The sequence below is a fragment of the Manis pentadactyla genome, chromosome 3, assembly GCF_030020395.1.
Source record: "Manis pentadactyla isolate mManPen7 chromosome 3, mManPen7.hap1, whole genome shotgun sequence".
NCBI lineage: Eukaryota > Metazoa > Chordata > Mammalia > Pholidota > Manidae > Manis > Manis pentadactyla.
In genome coordinates, this window is record NC_080021.1 from 15,824,881 (window position 1) to 15,849,064 (window position 24,184).

The following is a 24,184-nucleotide window of genomic DNA, read 5'->3' on the forward strand; positions in this document are numbered from 1 at the left end:
CTCAATCTCTGTTTTTGCTGAATTTCCTCTAATTAGGTGATACCTTTATAATCAGAAAAAAATAAACACTGCTTTTAAAAAAAAACCTATTTTCAGTACTTGGAGATCACCTTGTTCTACACCCCATCCTTCCCCCCCTCCCCCCAGCGCTTCCCCTAAGAACAGTAAAGGAATGCATGCCTTTAAGGGTCCTCCTCTTTTCCCCCTCTGGCCTGAGTCACTTGCCAGACATCCTATTATGCCTAGGTTATTCATCAATTAATTGTGAGGTGACCTGAGACTAACCTTAGTACTTCCCAGAGGCATGTGTATTCCTAGCGATCCCAGGGCCTTTACGAGCCAAGGAGCTCACATGTAGAGACAGGTGCAACTGAACAGCATCCCCTCAGATGTCAGCAGTGCCAAGAAATTAAGACACCAGCACGAGGAACACCAGAAACAGAAGGTGGTGGTTCTAAGGAATGGTCCTCCCATGGGAGGCAGCACTTCCCTGTGATTCACCTTGCTCCAAGGTGGTCTTCATTTCTTTAATTTTCATGTGGCAAATGTTGAATTTGTTCTGAATTATGACACCATGAATAATTAAACTATTTTGATTTTTTAGGTTGCTGAAGCACATGTGCCTAATTTCATTTTTGATGAGTTCAGAACAGTCCTTTGAGTTTGATTTCTACTTCTTCAATGAAAGGATTGTCCTTAAATATTCCTACCATCATTAAAATGAATTCAGAAATGAAAAGAAACTCAATGGCCCATAGAACTGCATTTTTTCCCTTCATTGTGGGAAACATCAGACATTCTGGGTAAGATGTATCTCACGGCACTAGTTAATATAATTGTTTAAATCATGGTATTATGTACAATTTATATCATGTAGAAGCAGAACACATTTTTGTACTGCCTCTTATAAATGCTGAATGTAATTGTTATGTCTAAATCCATTTAGTTTTATGTTCTAAAGAACTATTTGTGCAACTCCAGATTTTCAGTAAAATAATATTGCCAGTATCCAAAGTTGTCCTTCTTCCTGTGATTCAAAAACGATATATTCCCCTGCAAAAAACCTTGTCTGGAAGGTAAGATTCTTCTGGTAGGTCCACTGGACATACCCATGAGACTGGCAGGTGTATGGCGATAGACAAACTAGTAGCGAATGTGAAGAACGTGTACCATAGAAGTTAATTGGTTTCGAAGGCTCGCCATACTCTTACAATCCCGGATATTCTGGGATTCCTAGAAGGGTTTCTAGCATCTCTTCTGCAGGACTTCTTTCAGCAGCTCCATACACCCTTTCCTTCCTTCCTCAGCAGCCCGAGCCTCACCCCAGCAGCCCTGCCCAGTCGAGGCCGAGCAGAATTCTAAAAGTGATGTTGCCCAGCACATAAGGAGTTTGGAAGTCAACTTTGGAAGTTCAGCCATCCTGTATCCACATCTCAAAAATATCTTGCTATTTCCCATTTGTAATTAGGTAACAGTAACTTCATGATGATCTTTAGTTCTCTGTGAAAATGGCTCCCCAAAGAAAGCCGGCTGGTAAAGAGGCCAGATCTAGAAAAGTGAGGAGTTTTTCACCAGGAAATAGAACTGTGGGATAAACTAGGGAGGAAAGTGTCCACCATACACTGTGTGATAACAAGGCAGCTGAAACAGGGCAACACATACCAGTTGGAATAACTGCAACTGATCCCACTCGTGATTTGGCTAGAGAACTTAAAAGCTGAAAAAGAAATTTCTGCTATGAAAGCTTTATAAGTCATTTTAGCCATAATCATTAGAATCTGAAGTAGCTCTTTAATATTCCAGGTTATGTATTACTACTCTTTCAGGGGGAACAAATTACATCAATGGTATTAGGGAATTTTCTGAAGTCTTTTGATACCTTCTGAATGTCCATAATCTCTTCAAATATACTGTAAACTCAGTAAATTCGAACTGATTTTAAGGCACGGTGGCAGATACTACAAATGCTTATTTGTTCATTCACTGTTCCTTGAAGTAACCTTAGCCTGGGTTGTTAACATACACAGTGAAACTTGTAAAGCCCTTGACTGCTTTCCTGTATGAATGTGCTATTTTCAGACAACTCAGAAAAGAACCTTATCAGATTGCCTCACTAGATAGATGAAGAAAGGAAGGCACTTACCCCAAAGTCAGATTTAACAGAACAGGTTTCCCTGTATATTTTGAAATCTACTTTGGTTTTCTTTTCCATTATCATAAAGCTATGTCAAGAAGTCCAGAATGAGACAAAAAGACATGAGAGTCCATTCTTCATTTTATTCAAGTGACACCCACAGTGACTCATCCCAACTACTGAATTTCAAAAGATAAACCGCAGGTCCTCACTATTAGCACTAATTTATGGTAACAGTCATTTCCTTTAAACAGTTATTTTCCTTTGCCCTTCATTTTAATTTGCAAATCAAAGTATATGTTTACATGTTTATGTACAAATAACTTCAAAAACAAATTAATTCCAATCTTAGTCCAAGAGTTTCCACTTTAGAAGTGGTGTAGTACTATGCTATATATACGCTTTCCAAAAGTCTCTCAGGACTTGGTGAATTCCAAATACAGATTCACAAACTGTTCCTCTTTAATAAACCAAGTACTTCATTTCTGAGTAAATTAGAGGAAGTATTACAGAACATGCTTTGTACAATACAATACCACTACTGAAAATGGCTCGGGGTTTTGTAATCCAAGGTTCTGATTTAAAGCAAAAATATGTGGCATAGACTGCAACAGCAAAGAAGTGTCCAATTAAAACTAGAGGGTTAGGAGACAATCTGTAATAGAAGAAAATATATACGTATTACTAAGACCCAGAAATTAAAGTTTACTCATAAAAAGGTATCCCAGTTATGTATCATCTACAAAGCTAAATACACAGTCTGCATTTTAGAGAACTTTACAAGCTTGTGTCTTCCTGCTGAGTTTGAAGGCAGGGACAGACAAAAAAAGTTCTTTTATAAGACACTACTTAGAATATACCCCCGTCGTCAGAGAAGCCAGTAACTCCCCTAAGTATTATTTATATAAATTCTATGTTTTGAGCTGTTTTCTTTCACTACTCTTGATATCCAGTCTGAAGTACTAGATGGCCTGGCACAGTACTGACATTCAGATTATAGATGAGGAAACACTTAAAGAATTTCAATTTTAGACTTTGCCAGTAATTATCACTCTACATACGTCTGTTTGTCAGAACTGTTAGCAAGTTTCTTGAGTCCCTAAACTTCAACCAAATTAAATTTTAAATACAAATTTCTCTTATCCATGGGTCCCATGTATCAATCAGATCATGTGTTTAAACCCACAGGCCCAAAACAAGCTTCTGTTTTAATGAAGGGTTTTAGCTTCACCTGCCACCAACTTCTAATCAAAACTGTTTCTCAGAAGTAAAACAAAGGATGAAATACTGCCTTTTTTCATTTCTCTGAGCTAGTGGATAATAAAAATGGTAGAATGTATACGAAAGATTTGCAGTAATTCAAACTAAGAAAATTTGCAATGTTTCGCTTGTCACCAAAGCAACTTACACAGAAAGCAGCCCAACGGGACCAGTAACACATTCTCCACCAAGTTTGAAATAAAGAAAACAAGCTTTTCTTAGTTGATGCAGGGAATCTAAAATAAAAATTTTTTAATTACTCCCAGTCAAACTGTTCACACATTTGTGTTAGAGTGCTAATGATATGTCAGAAAAAATGAAGCTGTAACATATATCAAACTTCATAGATAATTTTTTAAAAATCTAGTCCTGGAATTTCAGTGACCCAAGAATTCTTTTAAATTCCATGATCAACATTATGGACAGTAGTAGCTTTAGTATGAATATATATACATTTTTATTAATAAATAATTACTATACCAAACATGCAGGTCCTGGAAGTTGTTTAAAAGCTATTTCCTTGATTATATTGTAAATTCATTAAATGATGCAAAATATTTTGTAAACTTTGTTATAAAAATACGATTCTAGAAACCAAATTCCCAATCACTCAAATGCCCAGCTTGTATCTCTGAAATAATAATAATGCCTTTTATCGGTGTAGTTTTTTAGACTTTTCAAAGTAATTCATTAAACCCTCACAACATAGCATGATCAATCAGTAACCTTTTTAATAGTTAAGCATTAATGTTCTTTTCAGGTATGCCTACATTTATATTTACAACAGAAAAAAAGAGGATGCGCTAGGCAAACTTTTATTCCAATAAAGCTCTTTCCTCCTCTAACTCTCATTTTTTTTATGTTGTTGTTTTGTTGGCAGATTCAAATTCATAATGTAAGATACTCAAGAGCTTACAAAAGCTTAGGAAGAAGAGCTTAGAAAGACTCAAAACTTAGTTTTCTTTTTACTTCCCCAACCAGCCATTTTAACTTCCATTCCAAGTAGCAAGGAAGGAGTGACTGGCAAATCACAATCAATGAGTTATGGAGGCTACAGAAGGCATCTGTACCGTATCATCCTTTGTAATCAGATCACCAAAGGGTGGATCACTAGGGCCTCATCTGGGTCATAGAAATAGCTTTGTTGTAGATATATGAAGTAATGGGATTTGAGTTACATGTATTCTTGGAAACCTACAGGTCTAGCTTCATTAGCCTACCATTGACTAATTTGTATACTGCTGTAGTTGTCTTTTTCTCCATCTCTTAACACTGCTTCTGCTAAGTCATGTTCTCCTTAATACACAGATTGATTATCAACTTACTACAATATGTTAACAAAAACAAAAGCATGAGAATATTCAAATGACTAAAAGGTGGATGCATTCTGCTTCTTGGGCATGGTAATTTTATAAAATGTAAGCTTCACATTCATTTTATAAAATACTACTTTGAAAAGAAATTGAAACTAGTATCAGAAAGAAATATTAACAATGGTATTATATTTCAATTCATGGCCAGAAAGATTGATCCATCACAACCTTATGCATTTGGGGATATGTACGGTCCAATTGGGACCAGAGGAATTAATAACAGTGAATTATTGAGGTATTGTTATTAAGGTTGTCCAAGAGAAGACAACAGCCTTCCACACAAAGTAGTGGATATATAATGATTAGAAGCTAAAAATCTTACTCAAGGATGCAGTTAAAAGGACTATGAACTTGGGAGTCTGCAAACTCAGGAAACATTTCTATTTGACCTAATCACTAACTTTTTAAAATTAAGTTCCCTTCCTGTGCTAAAAATTTGCAATTCAGTAATGTTCATTAAAAAATATCTACACTTACCATCTGGAGCAGAAAATAATTCATAAAGAGCCTGAGCAAGGATATTCACAACAAAGGAATGAGACATTTTTCTTGTCCAATAGAATGATTTTTTGGCCTAAAAAAGAAAAAGATCACTTATTATATGGTAATGGGGGAAAAAAGAACAAACTGCTGTTTATAATCCCCTTAAACTCTTATTTATCCTTTGCCTTACGTTCAGCATTTACACACACACACATTTCCAGAGCAATAAGTTACGACTCTGAAACTAAATTCACAATCACTATGGGCAAAGCGAGCCATGCAAGCCCATGTTATATAACACCCAAATACGGAAAGTGCGATTCACCAGTAGCAGGTCAGGGTCTGTAAGCCTCAACAGACTGCCTAAGAAGCATTACTAAGGATCAGACTCCTAGGTACTTTCCTCCAGCAAAGTCCCATTCCTCTGAAGCTCCAGAAAGAAATCTGTTTTGAGACATTTTTGCCAAAGAGTAAATTTAGTATCTTACCTGGAAAACAGCGGCATCATCATAAAGGTCAGGAATACCAGTTAGCATGTTTCTCCACAGCTTAATGTCTTTAAAGACAACAGTCATCCCACTCCCCGTAAGAGGGTGCCTCATGTTGTAGGCATCTCCCAAAAGAAGAACCCCTGCAAAGAGAATGTCTGGGTCAGGGCGCCATCTGCGTGCATCCCTTAACAGAAGCTGCTCTGCTAATTTACAAACGTTACGAATGAGAGCTAGACAATTAGAGCGTGAAAACACCAAGGAACAAATGATAAGTTTGCTGAGGCAAAACTTCCAAGGGTTGGCTCAGTTAATAGTTCCTGTGTATCTACCATGCGCCAGACAGTGGGAATACAGTGAGAACAAGAGCATGTTTCCCACCCTTACGAAACTCACACATGAATCAAAGGGGAAGTCGAAGTCAAAATGTTTGTTTATAAGGCCTTTCATGACAAAAAAAGTACCTATAGGAGCCAGGCATAAAAAGCAAGTCTTCGAAAGAAAAAAGCAAATCAAAAGATCTCCAACATTTCACTTCAAAGGTTATACTTCAAACTGAAAAAAACCAATAGGCAGATATTCCAAATCCATCAGATGTTAATTTAGGAGAATGTAAACCTGGACTGAATCTTATCCGAAATCTTACCCTTGAGTCAAAGCAGAAGAAGGAAGCTCCCAGTTTGACTCGAGGTGCACCTCCTGACTGAGCTGCCTGACACTAAGATTCCCAGTCTGTTGTCAGACTGGTTAGACCTAGGACTTAGACTTTAAAAAGCACTTAATAATTTTGTCTGTGACAGAAATAAGATGACAACAATAATAGTGCTGAGGTGGTAAAATTATGGGTAATTTTGTTCTGTAATGTCACAATATACTACATTCATAACTATGGAATACGTTATTATGTATTAATTTACAAAAAGGTAGCTTCTAAATTTAACTCAATTTTTTACATATTACTTGAATACCTTCACTAAAAAACCATAAATTATAACCAGCTTTTATTCCTCCTTCTCCATGGAACAGTCCTCATCCCTCCAACTGGGATATGTTCCCACAGCAGGTTGTTAATATTGTTTTGGCATTGGCTTCATTCCCCTTTGCATATGGTTTATTGACATGACTGAGAGTTCATTATGCTTGTTTTTACACAGCAAACTACAATCTGTTTAAGTTCAGTAACTATAGCATATCGACAGCTCCCATTCAGACCTCTCTTTGAAGCTCCACACTCGGGTTTTTAATGGTGCTCCCTCCACATGACACCTCCAAATGCCCTACCCACACACTTCATGCCCAGTATGTCCAAAAGTGAACTCACCACCTCTCCCCCCACTTCCCTAAGCTTGCATTCTTTTTCCTTTCTTTCCAGTGGCAGCAAATAGCTGGCCGAATTATCTAAGCTTGAAACCTGGAATCCACTAAGAGGCTTCACTCTCCCCTACTATATTATCCAGTTAATCACAGAGTTTCATGCATTCTACATCCTAGATATTTCCCAAATCCATTCCCTACCTTCCATTTTTATTGCCACATCCTAGTTTAGGCCTTTCATTATCACTGATAAGGAATAATTAAATAGTCTTACAATTAGCTTTAGTCTGAATGAATTTTTACCCAAATGACCCTCCACAACATATCAGAGTAATTATCTCTAAAATAAAAATCTTACCATGCCACTATCATGTTTTAAACTTTTCAATGAACTGTTAGAACAAAGGAGTTCTGCAAGATTTTGAGATACAAGATACATATGTGAAAATCAATTTTATGTCTATACACTAGCAATGAAGCATGTTGAAATTAGGAAAACAAATTCATTTACAGTAGTATCAAAAGGAGTGAAATACTTAGGAGTAAATTTTACAAAAGAAATGTAAAACACTCTGAAAACTATGGAATATTGTTGAAAGAAACTTACATTTATAGTCAACTGAATTTTGACAAAAGCGCCAAGGAACTCCAAAGGGGAAAGAACAGTTTTTTCAACCAGTGGTGCTGGGACAACCTTGGACCCCTTCTTCACACCATACACAAAATTTAACTCGAAATAGATCAAACACCTAAATGTAATAGCTAAAACTATAGAAGTCTTCATAGGAATCAATCTTTTATGACCTTGGGTTAGGCAAAGCCTTTATAGATAATAGCATCAAAAGCATGAGTGGCAAGAAAAACAAATCAAAACTGGACCTCATGAAAGTTAAAAACATCAAGAAGTGAAAAGACAGTCCATGGAATGGGAGAAAAGTTTTATACATCATATATCTAATAAGGGACTTATTTCTAGAATATATAAGGAACTCTTAGAACTCAACAATAAAAACTTTCAAATTTGTCCAGTTAAAAAAATGTGCAAAGTCTGAAAGGACATTTACACAAGTGGCCAATAAACACATGAAAAGATGTTCAAAATCATTACCTATCAGATAAATGCAAATCAAAACCACAAAGAGATATCACTGCATACTTACTAAGATGGTTATGAGCAAAAAGATAACAAATGTTGTGAAAGATGTAAAGAAATTAGAACCCTCATATATTACTAATAGGAATGCAAAATGGGCAGCCACTTTGGAAAACAGTTTAGCAGTTCCTCAAAGAGGTAAACAGAGTCAACATATAACCCAAAAATTCTACTCCTAAGTATACACCATGAAAAATGAAAATATATGTCCACACAAAAACTTGTACACAGATATTCACAGCAGCATTGCTCTTAACTATAATTGGAAACAACTCAAAATGTTTTATCATCTGATGAATGGATAATCAAAACAAAGTATATCCACACATGGAATATTATTTGCTTATAAAAGCAAATGAATGAGGCTTCTCTCTCACTTACCAACTTTACATTTCCCTGTATGGCCCCAGAGGATGACTGGTTAGCCAGAGACGGTTAAGATTCCTCAAGGGAGGAACAACCTAAGACGGGCACAGTCGCAGGGGGGTCATCGGGTGAGAAATTGGGGATCAACAGAGGTGAGGCTTAGAACCTCACCCCCCCGTTCTGGGGGAAATCTTCTGCATCCGTGGATGTTTTATTGCCCTTGTCTAGCTTGGATTAACACGTAGTCTACAGGCACACACCTGATCATCTGCATTTGCTCTCTTACAACACTAAACTATGTTTTCTACCTTTGTCTTGTATCTACCTACCACTTCAGCATTTTATTAAAAATAATAATAATAGGGAGAGAGGTGTGGTGTCCACATATAAATCAAGTATAAAAACCAAATGAGTGTTCATGTTTGAACTGACTGTTTATGGTTCATGATGCATGAGCAGAACCGAGGGTTTCTGTGATGACTGCCCTTGTAAGGTTCACCATGTAACTTATTCATTATGTGGGAATTTGTTCTCCATGTAGGAACTTGTTTGTTATGCCTCAGAAGATTGGAGACTGACGAGGGTTGGGCTTGGGGTGGATTAATGATTGTGCATTGAGCATTGACTCCCCTATACAGAATTTTATTGTCATTAACAACCATTTGATCAATAAATATGAGAGATGCCCTCACAAAAAAAAAAAAAAAAAAAAGGACAGACTTCCGGTGGTAGAATAAATAAGTAACTGGGATGTAATGTATAGCGTAAGGAATATAGTCGGGATGTTGTGACAGCTTGGTAGGGTGATAGCTGGAACCTAGAATTATGTATATAAATGTTTTATCACTGTGTTGTACACTTGAAGCTAGTGTGGTGTGGTGCTGTGCGTCAACTGCCCTTCAGTGAAAAATAATTATTATCTAAAAATAAAAATAAAAAAAAATAAAAAAAAGCAAATGAAGGACTAATACATGTTACAACATGGATCAACCTCAAAAAAGCCACTTACAAAGGATCATATATTATATGATTTCATTTATAGAAAATTTCCAGAATAGGCAAATCTATAGAGACAAAAAGCAGATTGATGGTTGACTAGGGCTGGGGGTTAGAAGGAAATGAGGAAGGCTGCTCATGGGTACAGGATTTCTTCTTGGGGTGATGAAAATGTTCTAAAATTGACTGTGGTGATGGTTGTAAATACCTGTGAATATACTGGAAACTAATCAACTGTACACTTTAAATGGGTAAACTATAAAATCTTGAATTATATCTCACTAAAGTAAACTTACTGAGGTATAAAACTTTTAAATGGCTTCTAAAAAAAAACTTTTCAATGACTTTCCATTGTCTATAGTATTAAAACTAAACTTTTAGTAAGTATCTTACCTTTCTTCCACTCTGACACCTATCCTTTGCTCCAGCCATGGACAACCTGAGTTCACTGAAAGTGCCACCATTCCTCAGTCGTCCTGGCCTTTGTGGATACTATCCCACGTACTCAGAAGTCCCTCATCTCACTGTGCAACTCATGAACTCCCACTCGTCCCTCAGGCCCCAACTCCAGCTTTACTCCCTGAGCAGTATCTTCCCTAACCACCCTTCCCAGGTCACAAGCTCCCCTCCCTGCCTTGCAGCTCCCTTCACAGTGAATCAGTGGTTCCGAGAGCAGGCTTCTATCATTACAGCATTTATCAATGGTGTTCTGAAATTACCTGTCTATATCCTTCACTAGAAAACTGCCTTCTCTAGACTGTAACTGTTGTAGCCTCAATAGCTAGCACAGTGACTTATATACACTCAATATTAAATAAAGAGATCATAAAATTAATCTTGATTATTAGTAACATATTAATCCACAGTAACCAATTCTCTGTCCCACAAGTTATTCCCAGCAGTATAATCACATATGGCATTTGGACTACTGAAATTGAGTATTTGGAATATCCTTTATAAAATCAGTCCAATAAAAGAATACCTTGTTTGTTTACTGGTGAAGAAGGAAGGAAGCTTGCTGGCATAGCTCTCAAACGAGAATCCTGAGTGGCTTCTAGGAATGGTTCTTTCAGGTGATCTGCAAGAAATCCCACCCCACCGTATAAATGGCTTACATCTCAATATCAAATTATCACATTTTCTTATCAAGTATAAACAAATACCTGCTATATGTCTGTTATGGTTGTTACATATATCCTTGGTGATAAATCAAAAACTAATTATTTCAATAATAAATTGTTCACTGTGTACCTAGTTATTCATGCTGAAGAAAAAGGAATCTAAGAGAAAATTAATGCAAACCAATATATATACAGTTGAATGAACAAAAAACTAGAGGAAGAGTGAAGCAAATTTAAATAAATGGGACAAGGAGAAAAACCACCTGCCCCTCCAAATGTTAACTGATAGGTGTCATATTTAACAATTTATGGTCACCACCATATTCTGGCAATAACAGATTAAATACACTACCAATTGAGAAACAGCAGGAGGGTATGTACAGTAGATAAGATGTAGAGAGCTCTACCTTTCTGAGCTTCAATTTCTTCATCTATAAAATGAATGGATTGGATTAGCTCATCTCTAAGATACTTCCCAGTTTTAAAGTTTTGTGCTTCTAATTGTATAGAAAATGAACTTTCCTTTCATGTAGTTCTCATTGTAATCTGGGAATACAGGAACAGAATGCCTAGTACCGAAATTATTCTATTCCTTAAGGAGTAGAATTTCAATAATCTAATATTAACATAAACCTATAAATGGTCTTTCCTTCCATGATCTTAGGGCAGTCTTCTCCAATTAACTTCTGAATTGGAAAAAATAATCTACAGTAAAAGAAAAAAAAAATGCTAAGAATATCATGATACTGACTATCCTTTTCCTAAATATGCCTAACTCATTTTTCCATCTGAAATTTTCAAAAATGTCTTAACTGAGTGAAAATGTATTGACATGTTGAAAATGTCATTATTAAAAATCTAAATTGCTATACCTTCATTTCTGTTAATACTCTGTTATAAAAGAGTGCTTTTGCTTAGTTAAAAAAAAAACTTGAAAAAAGAACAATTTTTAAAAATTCACTTATACCAAGGATTGTTTCCTATTACTATATCACTATAATCATATAATTAGCAAGCAGGGCTTCCATTCAATTTTGCCAATATTCTTAATAATTTTTTATATTCTTTTCTTACCTGTATCTTCCCATTCTCAAAAAAAAAAAATCAGAATATAATTTCTGTGTCCTCAATCTCATGAAGCCTTTCTGTATTCAACTAAAAACTAAAAATCATCTTAAAGACTCCTTACAGCTTTCATGTTCTGAGGGCAAGGATGTATTAGCCAGACAGACCTGGTTTCAAACTTGGCTGTGCCACTTCCTAATAGTTTGTTCTTGGAGAAGCTAAGGAACCTCTCCAAATCTTAGTTCCCTTATGTGTAAAATGGGGGTAATGATAATGCCTACCTCAGAGGGTGGTTGGTAGATTACATGAAATTGTGTTTTCTTAAAAAGTAGACATTCAGTAAGTGGTAGCTAGCATTTCTACAAAAGCTAAGCACAAAAGTAATTAAACATAAGACTAGGTTGCTCTTCAGACTACCTTAAACCGTACCATATATGCCAATGTTAGTATCCTAAAAACTATGCTTTGTTAATAATGAATAGATTGAAACTTTTTTTTAACTTTGCAATTTTATGTGCTAAATGGTTCAGCTCAGAGTACCTGACTGACTAGATGCATTTTTTCATGTGCCATCCTTACCTTTGGCCCAATTTAGACACAGCTTTAGTGAAAACTGGAGATGGAGAACCTTTTGTGAAATTTGCTTTCAGGCTGTAGATTACAATGGGAATGAAATCTTATTTCTTACCAGGTAATTGTGGGTAAATTTTTTCAACCATGTATTCTCTTAAATTCCTTGGCATTTCTCCTCGAATGTCAACAAGTACTCGAGTTTCATTAGATGAAATCTGGTAGATGAGAACTGGGCTTGGGTTAGCTAAAATAAGTTCAGCATGATTTGCCTTAAATTGTGGTGCATTCTAGGGAAAAAATAAAATATTTTAATAATTTTCAAATTCCAAGTTGCCTTTATTTTTCTACAATTACATTCGTACAGTACCTTCATAAGAAAGCCAACAAAATGAGATGAAACAGAAACTTTATTGGAGGTCAGGTTTTTCCTGAACTTGGAAAAAAGTCCATCTGCAACAACAGTCAATGGAGCGTGCAGTTCCTACAGCAAACGTAAAGCATATTCAGCTAAGTGGTTAGAAATACAGAGGAAAAGGACTGTTACTTCAAAATGTGCATGAACAAATTTAAATATATAATCAGACAACATTAATAGAGGCTATTTGAAGATAATGCTTTGAGGAAACTTTTATGGGCTTAAGTTAATGCATGACCAATCTTCAGAGTACGTCATCGGAATCCCTAAGGATCACCATCCTTCAAAGCTCTACCATTCAAACCATCTGGGATTAAGCTACACTTTAATAAACAACTACTAAGCAAGCATGGACCATGAAAAACTGAATCTCATTACAAATTTCAAGTACAAGCCAGATATTTTTATTCTAGAATTTTCAAACCTCATACAGTGCTTTCAATCAGTGGCTAGGGCTTAGGAGAATTTTGTATACATGAATTATGTATAAAATTAAATATACAATACAAATATAATGATAAAAAAACATATTGTGCAGTTAAAGCCCATTTTGTTCAAGGGTAAACTGTACTGGAAACTATTTAATTCTGCTATTTCCCCAGAGAATCTCTTACTTGTCCCTTTCTGATTTAAATAATTGTTTATTTTATCCCAATAATTTCTTTTATAGTGAATCCTTCCTTTTCCACCTTCCAGTTCCCCTCTGCTTCTCTGCTAGGGTATATTTCTCATGTCCGATTTTAATACTGTTAATATAGTGGGGTTTGCTTATGAAGTTATTTGTATAGCAATGTGTTGCAATCTAAAATCCATCTTATTGCAGAGGGCTTGGAGGGAACTCAGTCCATTTGAGAAATAAGAAATGGCTGAGCCTACTTTTTTAAAGGAGGAGAAGAACAAGAAGGAAAAGAACCTCTTAGGAAGAGCTACCATTTGATATATCGCACCTTGATGTCTCCAGTTTCTTTATCTTTGTACTGAACTCCCACCACAGCATCATCTTCTTCTAATAACTGTAGTACAATGCCCTCGATAAACTTTGTACTAAAAGGTAAATAGAAATCAATTCTATAAGAGCACATTTGAGTCATTTAAATGAGGAATCATAAACTCCTTAATTCTTATCTCCAGTTTGCTCTTGTAAACTAGACACACATGCTTTGTGAACACATGTCCACAGAAAAAGGTCTAGAATGACAAAAAGCAAAAACATCATTAATGAGTTTTAGGATTATGTGTAGTATTTTCTAATTTCCTAAAATTGAAGACATGTTACAAATGTAATGATTAAAAGAATATTTTTTTAAATAATAGATTTTTATCTCAATTCATTAAAAAATAAAATACATGCAGACAATTTTACATACCCACACAAATTCATACCCAGATTGGAAAATACAACTGAATTTTATCCACCAAATTATTGATAGTAGTTACTTCTAGTGAGAAGGATCATGGATAATTTTTATAGTCTTCTTTATGATATTCTTAACAAAGGCACTGAAGATCTAACATTCTTCTAACTTATGGTTTACTTTAACATAATACCTATATTCCAGCCTCTACCCAACACTCACAAAAATTTATAAAATAGTGTGTGACAAAGGCCAAGGTTAAATGTGTTCTTTAACATTACATATTCGAAGCTGGAGTCTTACTTGGGCTCTGCCATGGCTGCTTTCCGAAGACTCATGATGAATCTTCCATGATGGAAAGCTCTTCCGCTCTGCACTTGATTGTTTTCCAATAGAGGGTAAGGAATTTGAACCTCTGACTTGCTTTCTTGATCATGAATCATGTAGCCATGTACAACCTGGGAATCAATACCTTCTACTGCATCTGCAAAACAATTCAGTTCAAAAACATCGATTTCATTAATGTGCCCAGAATTCTACTAGGCACCAAGAGGACGAGGAGGCACTGAAAATGAGTCTCTGTCTTCATTAAGCTATGAGACCATTTGGAAGACTGGACATTAATATATGTTTGAAATCTTAATGCTTCTGGAAAAGTACACAAATATCCTAAAAAGTTGCCAATTAGCAGTTTATTCCATTTGGATCTCAGTAAATTGCCAGTCTTTACTCAGATGTTTGTAAAAAAAATACTAGATGTTTGAAGCCCATCTAGTATTTCTATAATGTTTTGTCCAACTACTGAGATAGCTTGTTTTTCCCAACCCGTAACTGTATTACAGATGTACTTTATATGCTAAAATTGACCAATTTAGAACACACCAGAAAATGTAAAAAGGATAGCAGCATAATAAAATTTTGCCTTGGGTAAACTATCTAAAGTACATAAATAAGGTCTAATTTAAGATTTCTGGGACATGTCTCTATCTCAACTTTATTGATGGAATCAAATATGACAGACTTTGGACACTTAAACAGGCAGAAAGACAGTACCCTAAACTTCAATGAAATTCATGCTTCAAGAATAATAGATAATTAATAATTTAGAAGCCAGTGACATTAACTACAGTTATCACTAGGGCTCCATAATTGTGATATTTGAGTACTTACTAGTTAATATATCAGATAAAGTGACATGGAAAACACTCTTCCACATTAAAAAGTACAGAATTGCTTTCCATTAAAAAGCAAGCAAAAAAACAAAAACAAAAAACCATTTATGCAAAACATGAAAAGCAACTTCAAAGTCAAACCAGTAAGCAAGTTTTAAAGGCAACAGCATCAAAACTACAAGCCAAGAAAGCTAGAGTTGTAAAGGGCACTCCTGGAAAGGAAGTAAGGTTCTCATTAGCAAGGGACATTGGAACTTCACACCATATATAAATTTGTCAATAAAATAAAGATCACAAAAACTCAATTCAATGACCTGAGACATGACATGGAATTAAGCCATCTACCACAGGACATGACCCATAAGAAATCCAAACATAACTTTGTGCTCAAACTGAGTATATAGTGCATATTAAAATATGTATCATTTATGAAAGCCCAAATATAAACCAGAGTCAAGGAATAAATATAAGAAAAGATATGGAGGATTTATGAAACTTTAAAGACCTAACTGAATGCAGGGTATACCACATTCATGAATAAGAAATTCAAATCAATTTTTCAAAATTGAGCTATAGATTCAGTGTTTTTTGAGTCATAATCTTGACAGGGTTTTTTATTTTTCATGGAAATTGAGAACCTAATTATAAATTATATACAGAAAAGCAAAAAGACCAAGTAAAGCCAAGATGATCCTAAAGAAAATGAAGTGAGGAGGAGGTCCCCCATTAATTACTGAGACTTCGATACAAAAAGATAAAGCATTTAAATTATAATATTCATTTTAAGAGTTCTAGACATTAATCTTAAACCAAAGGACAATCAGTTCACTTAATAAAAACCCACACTCCGTGAGGGATTAAGTCCATATTATATGAAAAGTCCATGCTCCAAAAAGTAACTATTCCAAGTGTTTCTATATTCCGTATCTCACACCTGAGGGGAAATTAAAAGCATAAGGAAGATTAAAAGGACTTGATATTAAAGGATTTATGGTATGTGGACTAGCTAAAATACTTTATAGGTTCTCTGACACTTGATGAACTACATATAACAATCCATTGAGGCTTGTGCCATAACCTTGGAGTCGTCTCCTGAGGCCAGATCTCGAAAGGATATGTTGGAGAGCATTTCTGCTTGCCTCATGATCAACTATAAAGGTAATGATTCTTCTCAGGATTTTGTCACCCTGGTCTCAGGAAATCTCCTGTAAGCTGGTGGTTTGGAAACCTGTAAGGACAGAGATGGAATCTCCCTTCTTCATAAGGCACTCTCTCCACATGGGTCCTTACCCAGTAGTCTTTTGCTTTTCCTCCTCACCGACTGCTCCTTCTCAGTCCCCTTTTCTAGTTCCTGCTCACCTCACTGATCTCCAGATAGGAGAGTTCCCCAGGGTTCAGTCCTGGACATCTTTTGGTAATGTCTTCTAGTCTCATTTAAATTCTATGACACCTCTCTCTCATACCAAACATTGACATCACTAAGTCCTACTGACTCTTCCTTTAAAATACATTTCCAGAATGTACTCACTTCCCACACCTCTACTGCTATGACCCTGTTCCAGTCCATCAACTCTCATTGATTCTGCAATAACCTCCTAACAAGTCTCCTTGCTTCTGACCTTGCCACTTTATGATCTATTCTTTTTTCTACACAATAACAAGAATACTTTGAATGTTGTTAATCATACTTCTAAAATGTGACATTGAATAATTCCTCTTCTTCAAATTCTCCAAAGGCTTCCATGTGGAGTCAAAGCCAAATTCATATAGTAGGTTACGAAGACCTTTTAGAGTCCAGCCCCCGATAATCGACCTGACCTTTTCTCTAACTATTCTCACTCCAGTCAACACTACTCTCTCTCCTCACTCTTTAAAGAGGCCAGGCTTGCTCCTCCCCCAGGCTTTTCCCTGCGTGATATTTTTTCTTGCCCCAGATATCCCAAGGGCAACTCTCTTACCTCCTTCCATTTACTCAAATATCATCTCTCAAAGAGACTTTCCCTTCCCCAACCACATTATTTAAAATCACATAGCTCCCTATCTCCCTTTTTTCCAAAGTCCTTATAACCATTAACATACATTCTTAATTTTATTTTTGCTTTTTATCACCAGCCTCTACACTACCCACTAGAACGTGTACTTTCTGATGGCTGGGATTATTTTCTGTTTCGTTCACCACTGTAGCTTCAGCATCTAGAACAGTACCTATAATATGATCAATGCCTAATAAATATTTGTTGAATGAATGAATGAATGTCACTCTTTTAGGCACCTCCCTCTCTTGCATTATTGCGTTCTGCCTCACTACTTTCAACGTCCCCAAACATCTTGTAGTATCAAAATGCACCTCCTTTGCCCTCACATCTACATCTCACTACTGCCCTATTTCTGTTTTTTATTAGTAAAAAACTCCTCAAGAGTAGTTTTCTATTCTCCAATTGTTTAATCTCCCACTCACATCAGTCTGATTTTGTCTCCACAACTCCACCGCAACATCTCAATGTCACAAGCAAACTCCAAGTTGCCAAATCCAGTGGCTGTTTTTCTGTACTCATCTTACCTGACTTCCAATAGCAAACCAGGACACATCTGTCCTTTCCTTTATTGATACATACCCACTCCTCCTACTAGAAACATTCTCCTCTCTTGGATTAAGTGACACCAAAACCTGTGGCTTTCTTCTGCCATTCTGCCAGCTACTTCGAAGTTGCTTGTACACTGTCTTCTTCAAAAGTCAGCCTGGATTGGTTTATTCTGTTTTCTCTTTTCTCCCTACATGTTCTCCTTAAATGGTTTTAATCATTGCTGTGGCTTTTAAGTTCTACAAATATGCTGACATCTCTGAAATTTCTAACCCCAGCTCAAACCTCTCCTCTGCACTCCGGATTCATATATTTAACATCTTCACTTGATCTCAATGTCCCCCAAATTTCCTCCAACACCTGTTCCTCAACAGGTCATCTTTCTGTCAGCAAATGTTACCACCACCTACTGGTTGTTAAACCAGAACCTAGGAATCATTTTTAATACCTCCCTCTTCCTTCTATCTCACACCAATTCTTCAGTGACTCTTGCCATTTCTGCCTCTTAATTTTATAATGAATCAGTCCATTTCTCTTTATATCCTCTGCTACCTTGCTAGTCCAAACCACCATTATCTATCGTTTGAACTTAGCAATGAGTCGCCACTAGACTCTTTGCTTTGATTCTTGCTACTCGCAGTGCCACAATCTTAGTCTACTCACCACATCGTATCCATGTATTCTTTCAAAATAGCATTCTACAAACTGCAGGGTATGATCAGTGATAAATTGTGAAATGAGTTTCAACCTGTGAATTGTATAGTTGGGTAAAATGACAAGTATTTAAAAAGTAAAATAAGACAAATTTCATTCCAATTTAAATATACGTATGTACTGAGGATGTTCAATGTGTTTGTTACTGTAAGTAGCTGTCAAAAGTTTAAGCCACTTTATAGAGGCATAATTAAGATCACATCACCTCCTACTCTGCTACCTACAAAACTATACAAAGCAGTATCTGCTTACCTCTCCAACCTTAATCTCAAGCTACTCTCTGTAACCCATCACTCAGTACTTTCTACCTACATTAGTGTCCTTGTTGGTTCCTTGAATAAAATAGCAAATATTTACACAGTGCCTACTACATACCAGGCACTGTTCTGAATGCTTTGTGTACAGGAATTCATTTAATTCTCATTAACAACCTATGAGGCAAAGACTCTTAGAATGGGGCCATTTTACAGGTGAGGGAACCAGTACACAAGAGTTTCAAAACTTAGCCAAGTTCATACAGCTTTTTAAGTACCTGAGCTGGTATTCAAAACAGGCAATCTAGTTTCAGCATCAATGCTCATAATTACTCCAGCATTCCACTTACCACATATGCCAAGCAAGCTCTTTCTCAATTCATAGCCTAGGCATATCTTGTACTCTGATCCTCAAGAGTATAGTTGATCTGTCTTGTCCCCCAGTATAAATCTGGTATTTAGTACAGCACCTCACAAAGTGGACAGTGAATAAGTATACCCTAAATAAATAGTTAAGGGCTTAAAACGCATTGGCTTAATGGATGAATGATGCTTAAATAAAAGAATTTACAACAGGCACATAATAATATGCAGTCTATACATGACAGTCCCCTTCACCTTTCCCTAAAGTTTATGCCCTCATTCTATTTTTCCAGTCCTTAATTTTGATCATTACAATTTTTCAGCCACTTCATTGTATCTCACTAAGTCTACTTCATATCTTCTCATACTACTAAATGCTTTTTTTCTCCTTTGCTCTGATTTTCTTGGAAATTTGTTGGTAAACGAGTACAGTAACTTTTATAAAGAAAACAGAATACATTTTTACCGTCACAGGATAGTGTACAGTGCAGAGTGCTTGTTTGCACTCATAACTCCTAAAGATCAATATGAACCTACCTTCAAGTCCAAGGTCTTTAAGGACGTGATAACCACCTGGCTGCAGAAATTCTCCAACTATCCTGTCAGGCTCTTTTAAATCTCTCTCAATTACTGTCACCTTTCTTCCATCTCTGGAAAGGACTGCTGCCAAAGCAGAGCCAAGGACACCAGATCCCACAATGATAACTTCTGGATCATTTTGAGAAGATGTTGATGCAGAGGCTGCTGCTCCTATCAAGGCTGTTTCTGAAATACTGGCTCCTTTTTTGCGCTGATTAAAAAAAAGAAAAAGTGAATTATGTATACATATGTGTTATCCTTAAATCATACTACTACTATAGACACACTGGACTTTTGCATCTTGAGCAAAAGCTTTACCTTAAACAATAGCAAATTCAAATGAACTATGAAATTTTTAAATACAGGTCATATATAGAAACTAATGATACAAAATACTGGCTAAAGAAAAATGTATAATATTATCCCAATAAGAGTAAGTTTGATATTTATGTATAATAATATATTACTAATAATATATAATACATAACATATAGACTATATAATGATAGACAGTGATGTATTAATAATAATATATTCTGTTTTCTAAATATATTTAGAAGATGCTGTTCTACAGACATAGTTAGAAATCCATACCAGGCCAAATATAAAAAATACTTTTAAGGGGCTTCGAGGACTGTTATAGGGAAAATTCCATAATTAATTATTCAATTTTTCAAATACATACTGAAGATCTACAAAATGCAAGCCATGTACAACTTCTGATATGACTGCACGTTGCAAACTATTCAGCGCCTTTTAGAATTCCACTATTCATCTTAATTTTCTCCTTCGAGGTTTTCATCTGATCAGCTATCTTAACCTAAAATCACTTTTATATTATGAAAAGACTGTCAGATCCTGGCTACTAATCTATTAATTGGGAATTATTTAACACAACAAAATTCCAAAGGAGTAAAATGACTATTTATCCTTTGGAATTCAACCTGACCACCATTTTAGTCCTTAACATATAAGAATATATTTAATTTACCCTTTCCTTTTCTTCTGATACTCTAAAGAGGGCCTGATCTAACATCTGGTCCTCCAATTTATAAATAAATGTTAAACCTATTTCTTGCTGGGCTGACAGTAAAAACTTTACTTGATCATAAGATGACTTTTTCATGAAAAAGGCTTGTTTTGAGAGATTTATGTCCATTGAGAGTAACAGTGAGAGTGGGTTTTTCTTTTCAATGAATAATTCAATACTATAATAAGTATTTTTTTCTTGGTATATGGATTCACAAGTGGGAATGTATTTCAGATATAGAATTCCAAGAAAACATCTTTCTTGAGTTCTCTGACCTTAACGATTAAAATAAGATCAAATGCCATTTTCAAAGGGTTTTAATAAGTCCCAAGGCAAAAAACCATTTAAATAAAAGATTTAACCTTCTAAAAGATAAAACAAAACCTTTTAGAATTTTAATTCTCTATGATTTTAATATCCATCCAGTCTTCCTTTATCTCTATCTAATGGACTGGGGCACTGTCCACTCCATTTTTAATAATTTCTCTTAGAGAAATCACCTTTTTGTCTTTTAAAGAGAAGATAATAGAGTTGACACTTCCCATCAGTATTTCTTAATGACCAGAGCTGATTATCCTTAAATTACTGTTCACAGAGCAAAATAAGGCCCTTTTCTCCTCTTGACTATTTTTTAATAGTTTTTCTTCCTAAATTTTCCCTGTTAAACACACACACACACACACACTTGGAAGGTCAGAATAGGAAGCACTAGTGGGAACTCAGTACTCAATACACAGCCTACCAACTCTGGTGTTTAGAAAATGGGCATAAAGTCTGAGGCATTCACAAAGTGAAACCAATTACTGACTACTGGTAATCCAATTCCCAAGTTATCTCAGACAACATTACCAAAATATTCAAATTGAGAATTAAAGATTCCCTCCCCTTCCTTTTCCATTACCCCAACCCACACCCGTCATGTATCACTGAATTCAGCACTACTCAAATGTTCCTAACAGATGTATACTACCTTTAAACCAGTATTAATAGCTACTATTTATTAGACAGTTATGAATCAGGCATTTTGCAAACATTAAATCATTTAACTCCCTAACAGCAGGCTTATGCCGCCCCCATCTAACAGAAAAGGTAACTGATTCTTACAGAAACTAAGCAATCTTCCAAAGGTCTGACAACCAGAAGTGATGGAGCAAAAATTCTAAACCAAGTCCTCTGTTCTGTAAGCCTTGCTCATTTGTGTAAGTAATGTAGACACAGAACCCCCAAAGAGCAAATTACTTGCAGGCCACTCACCCCAACTCCAGATCATCACTATCCCCACCTGGCCTACTATTTGGGCTCTCTTACCTGACATCCCTGCTTCCATTCTTGTACTCCTACAATCCACTCTCCAAAGAGTAACCAGAATGTTTTTAAAAACTAAAAATCAAATATTGTTACTCCCATGCTTAAAAATCCCCCCAGTGCTCTTGTGGAAAAGTCCAAACATCCATGGCCAACAGGCCTTATATATTCTGGCCTCAAAGATCTCCCTCATCCCTATTGTCCCCTTCGCTGCGGTCTTCCCACACTAAACATTACGTGAAAAACAGCCTTTGATTTAGGAACATGACTGAACTGTGGACAGTAGCCAATTATTCACTTGATTTAGTATATTACTACACTGACTTACTCAAAGCTCCGTTAATGTGGGGAGAGGAGGGTGTTTTGTCCAAGACTAAAGTGCTGAGCGTTTTTACTGTGCCAGCTCTTCCAACTGTTCTGTCACTTCCCCCAACGATCACTTCTTACAAGCAGCAGACTTCACCTGCAGGTTTCTTCCCAGCTACAAACACAATTCTTACCCTAAAACATTTGTTTTTACATCACAGAAAGTGATTCTGTCCTCCTTCAAAATGAAATTCTAACATTTAATTTCACCTTTCAAAATCAAATCAATATTCATAATCAATTTCATTTAGGTTGGCTCAACCAAATGAAACAGATGTTTTCAATCATCCCTAACAGTGTCAAGGATGCAGCCACAAACAAAGGCTTAAAAAAAACTGAGAATTCGTATCACTGTATCTAAATTGTTGCCTTTTGCCCCTTAAGGAGAATTTACATTTGGGTGACCCCAATCCTAATTTTCAAATAAGATACTCATTTGTTTGACCACTTTGAATTCAACCTACCCTCCTAGACCCAAGCTGCTCTTTATTTTCTGATCCAGGAGGGGATTTGGCCCAGAAGAAGCCAATGAAGGGCAAGGCTGACATAATATCCGAGAAGGCGGCAAACTGGGATCCGCTCTGCTGGCGCCCGAGAAAGGTCCCGTTTCGGTAGCGACAGCGGTACGAGAGCACCAGGCCCAGCGAGAGGAACACCAGCACGCACAGCAGGAGCTCCTTGTTGGCCAAGGAGACGAAGTCTCCGCATTTCTTATAAAAATAGGTGAAAGTAGCAATGCCAAGAAAAGTCCACATTGTTCCAAGGCTACTTGGGTGACTCTGGGTCCGTGTTGGGATCCTTTTTTGCCTTGTAGGGTTTGGGTGATGACAGGTTTTCCCCGAAATGCTACCAAAAGGAGCACAAGAAACCGGCCAAACTCCAGTAAATACCGTAAAAACAGGATTGCAGTTCAAATCAGAGCAATTTACAAAATCATATAAAGTTACTACAAAAGTATCTGAAGACAGGAAAGTTGTCCAGAACTTAGAAAGCAGTATTAAAAAATCGCCTGCTCCAACAGCACCGACCGGGCTCTCCTGTTTCAGTCAATCTATTTATTTCCTTTTCTCTTGTTTCCTGGAGGGGTTTTTCCTGAGGGTTACTGCAGGTGATGTTTTTAATTTTGATGTTGACTCCTAGTGCTGAAAAACCTTTCTCTCTCACCAGCAGCAGGTGCTCTTTCAGAAGACAGTGAGGGATAAAAAAAAAAAAATCAAAGAAATCTTGGCGCTGCGAGAAAGGTGGCCTCGCCTCCTGAGACCGCGATGCCCGGGCCGGGCTGGCAAGCGCGGAGTACGACTCGGCGCCCACCCACCCCGCGGGCGGCCAGGCTACGCGGCCCAGGTGGAAATTCCGAGCTGCCGTCTCCCACCAAAGATGGCCTCGGCTTCACCACTGCGGCTCCGGAGCAGGGAAGGGCAACCCCTGTTGAAAATCTCCCCACATCAGCCTCCGATACACCAGCCCCCGAACCTTCCAGTCCGCGATTCCGTTTCCCCGCAGGTGAACGGCGATCTCCAGACAACTTCCCTCAGAGGGCGGCGACTCCCGATGGTCTATTCGCCAACATCCCAAGCCCCGGCGCCGCCGCGCTAGTAACCAGAGTAACCACCCGAGGCTTGCCACACACCCCGCGCGCCCCGCGGCCCAAAGGCTCCGCCCAGGCGAGGGACCAGGGGGTGGGGTTCAAGGAGGAGAGCCCGCTCCGCCCTGCGCGCAGGCC

At 36.9% G+C, this 24,184-nt stretch overlaps 2 protein-coding genes across 2 annotated transcripts in view; one reads left to right on the top strand and one right to left on the bottom strand.

Annotated features, from left to right (window-relative positions):
• WASHC5 (WASH complex subunit 5) overlaps positions 1–1,008 on the top strand; it is a 51,242-nt gene extending 50,234 nt beyond the window's left edge. The window contains exon 28 of the mRNA XM_036883132.2: positions 605–1,008. Coding sequence (XP_036739027.2) covers positions 605–661 — 57 coding nt within the window. The 3' untranslated portion in view covers positions 662–1,008. The remainder of the gene's footprint in view (positions 1–604) is intronic.
• A 1,255-nt stretch (positions 1,009–2,263) lies between these two features.
• Positions 2,264–24,046, bottom strand: SQLE (squalene epoxidase). Its single transcript, XM_036883172.2, has 11 exons — positions 22,926–24,046; positions 19,719–19,971; positions 14,400–14,580; positions 13,689–13,785; positions 12,694–12,807; positions 12,442–12,613; positions 10,550–10,645; positions 5,739–5,881; positions 5,245–5,341; positions 3,543–3,630; positions 2,264–2,789 (listed from the first exon to the last, which is right to left on the bottom strand). The coding sequence occupies exons 1-11, from the start codon at positions 23,214–23,216 to the stop codon at positions 2,597–2,599; spliced, it is 1,725 nt and encodes a 574-aa protein (XP_036739067.2). The 5' UTR covers positions 23,217–24,046; the 3' UTR covers positions 2,264–2,596.
• Positions 24,047–24,184: the final 138 nt, after the last annotated feature.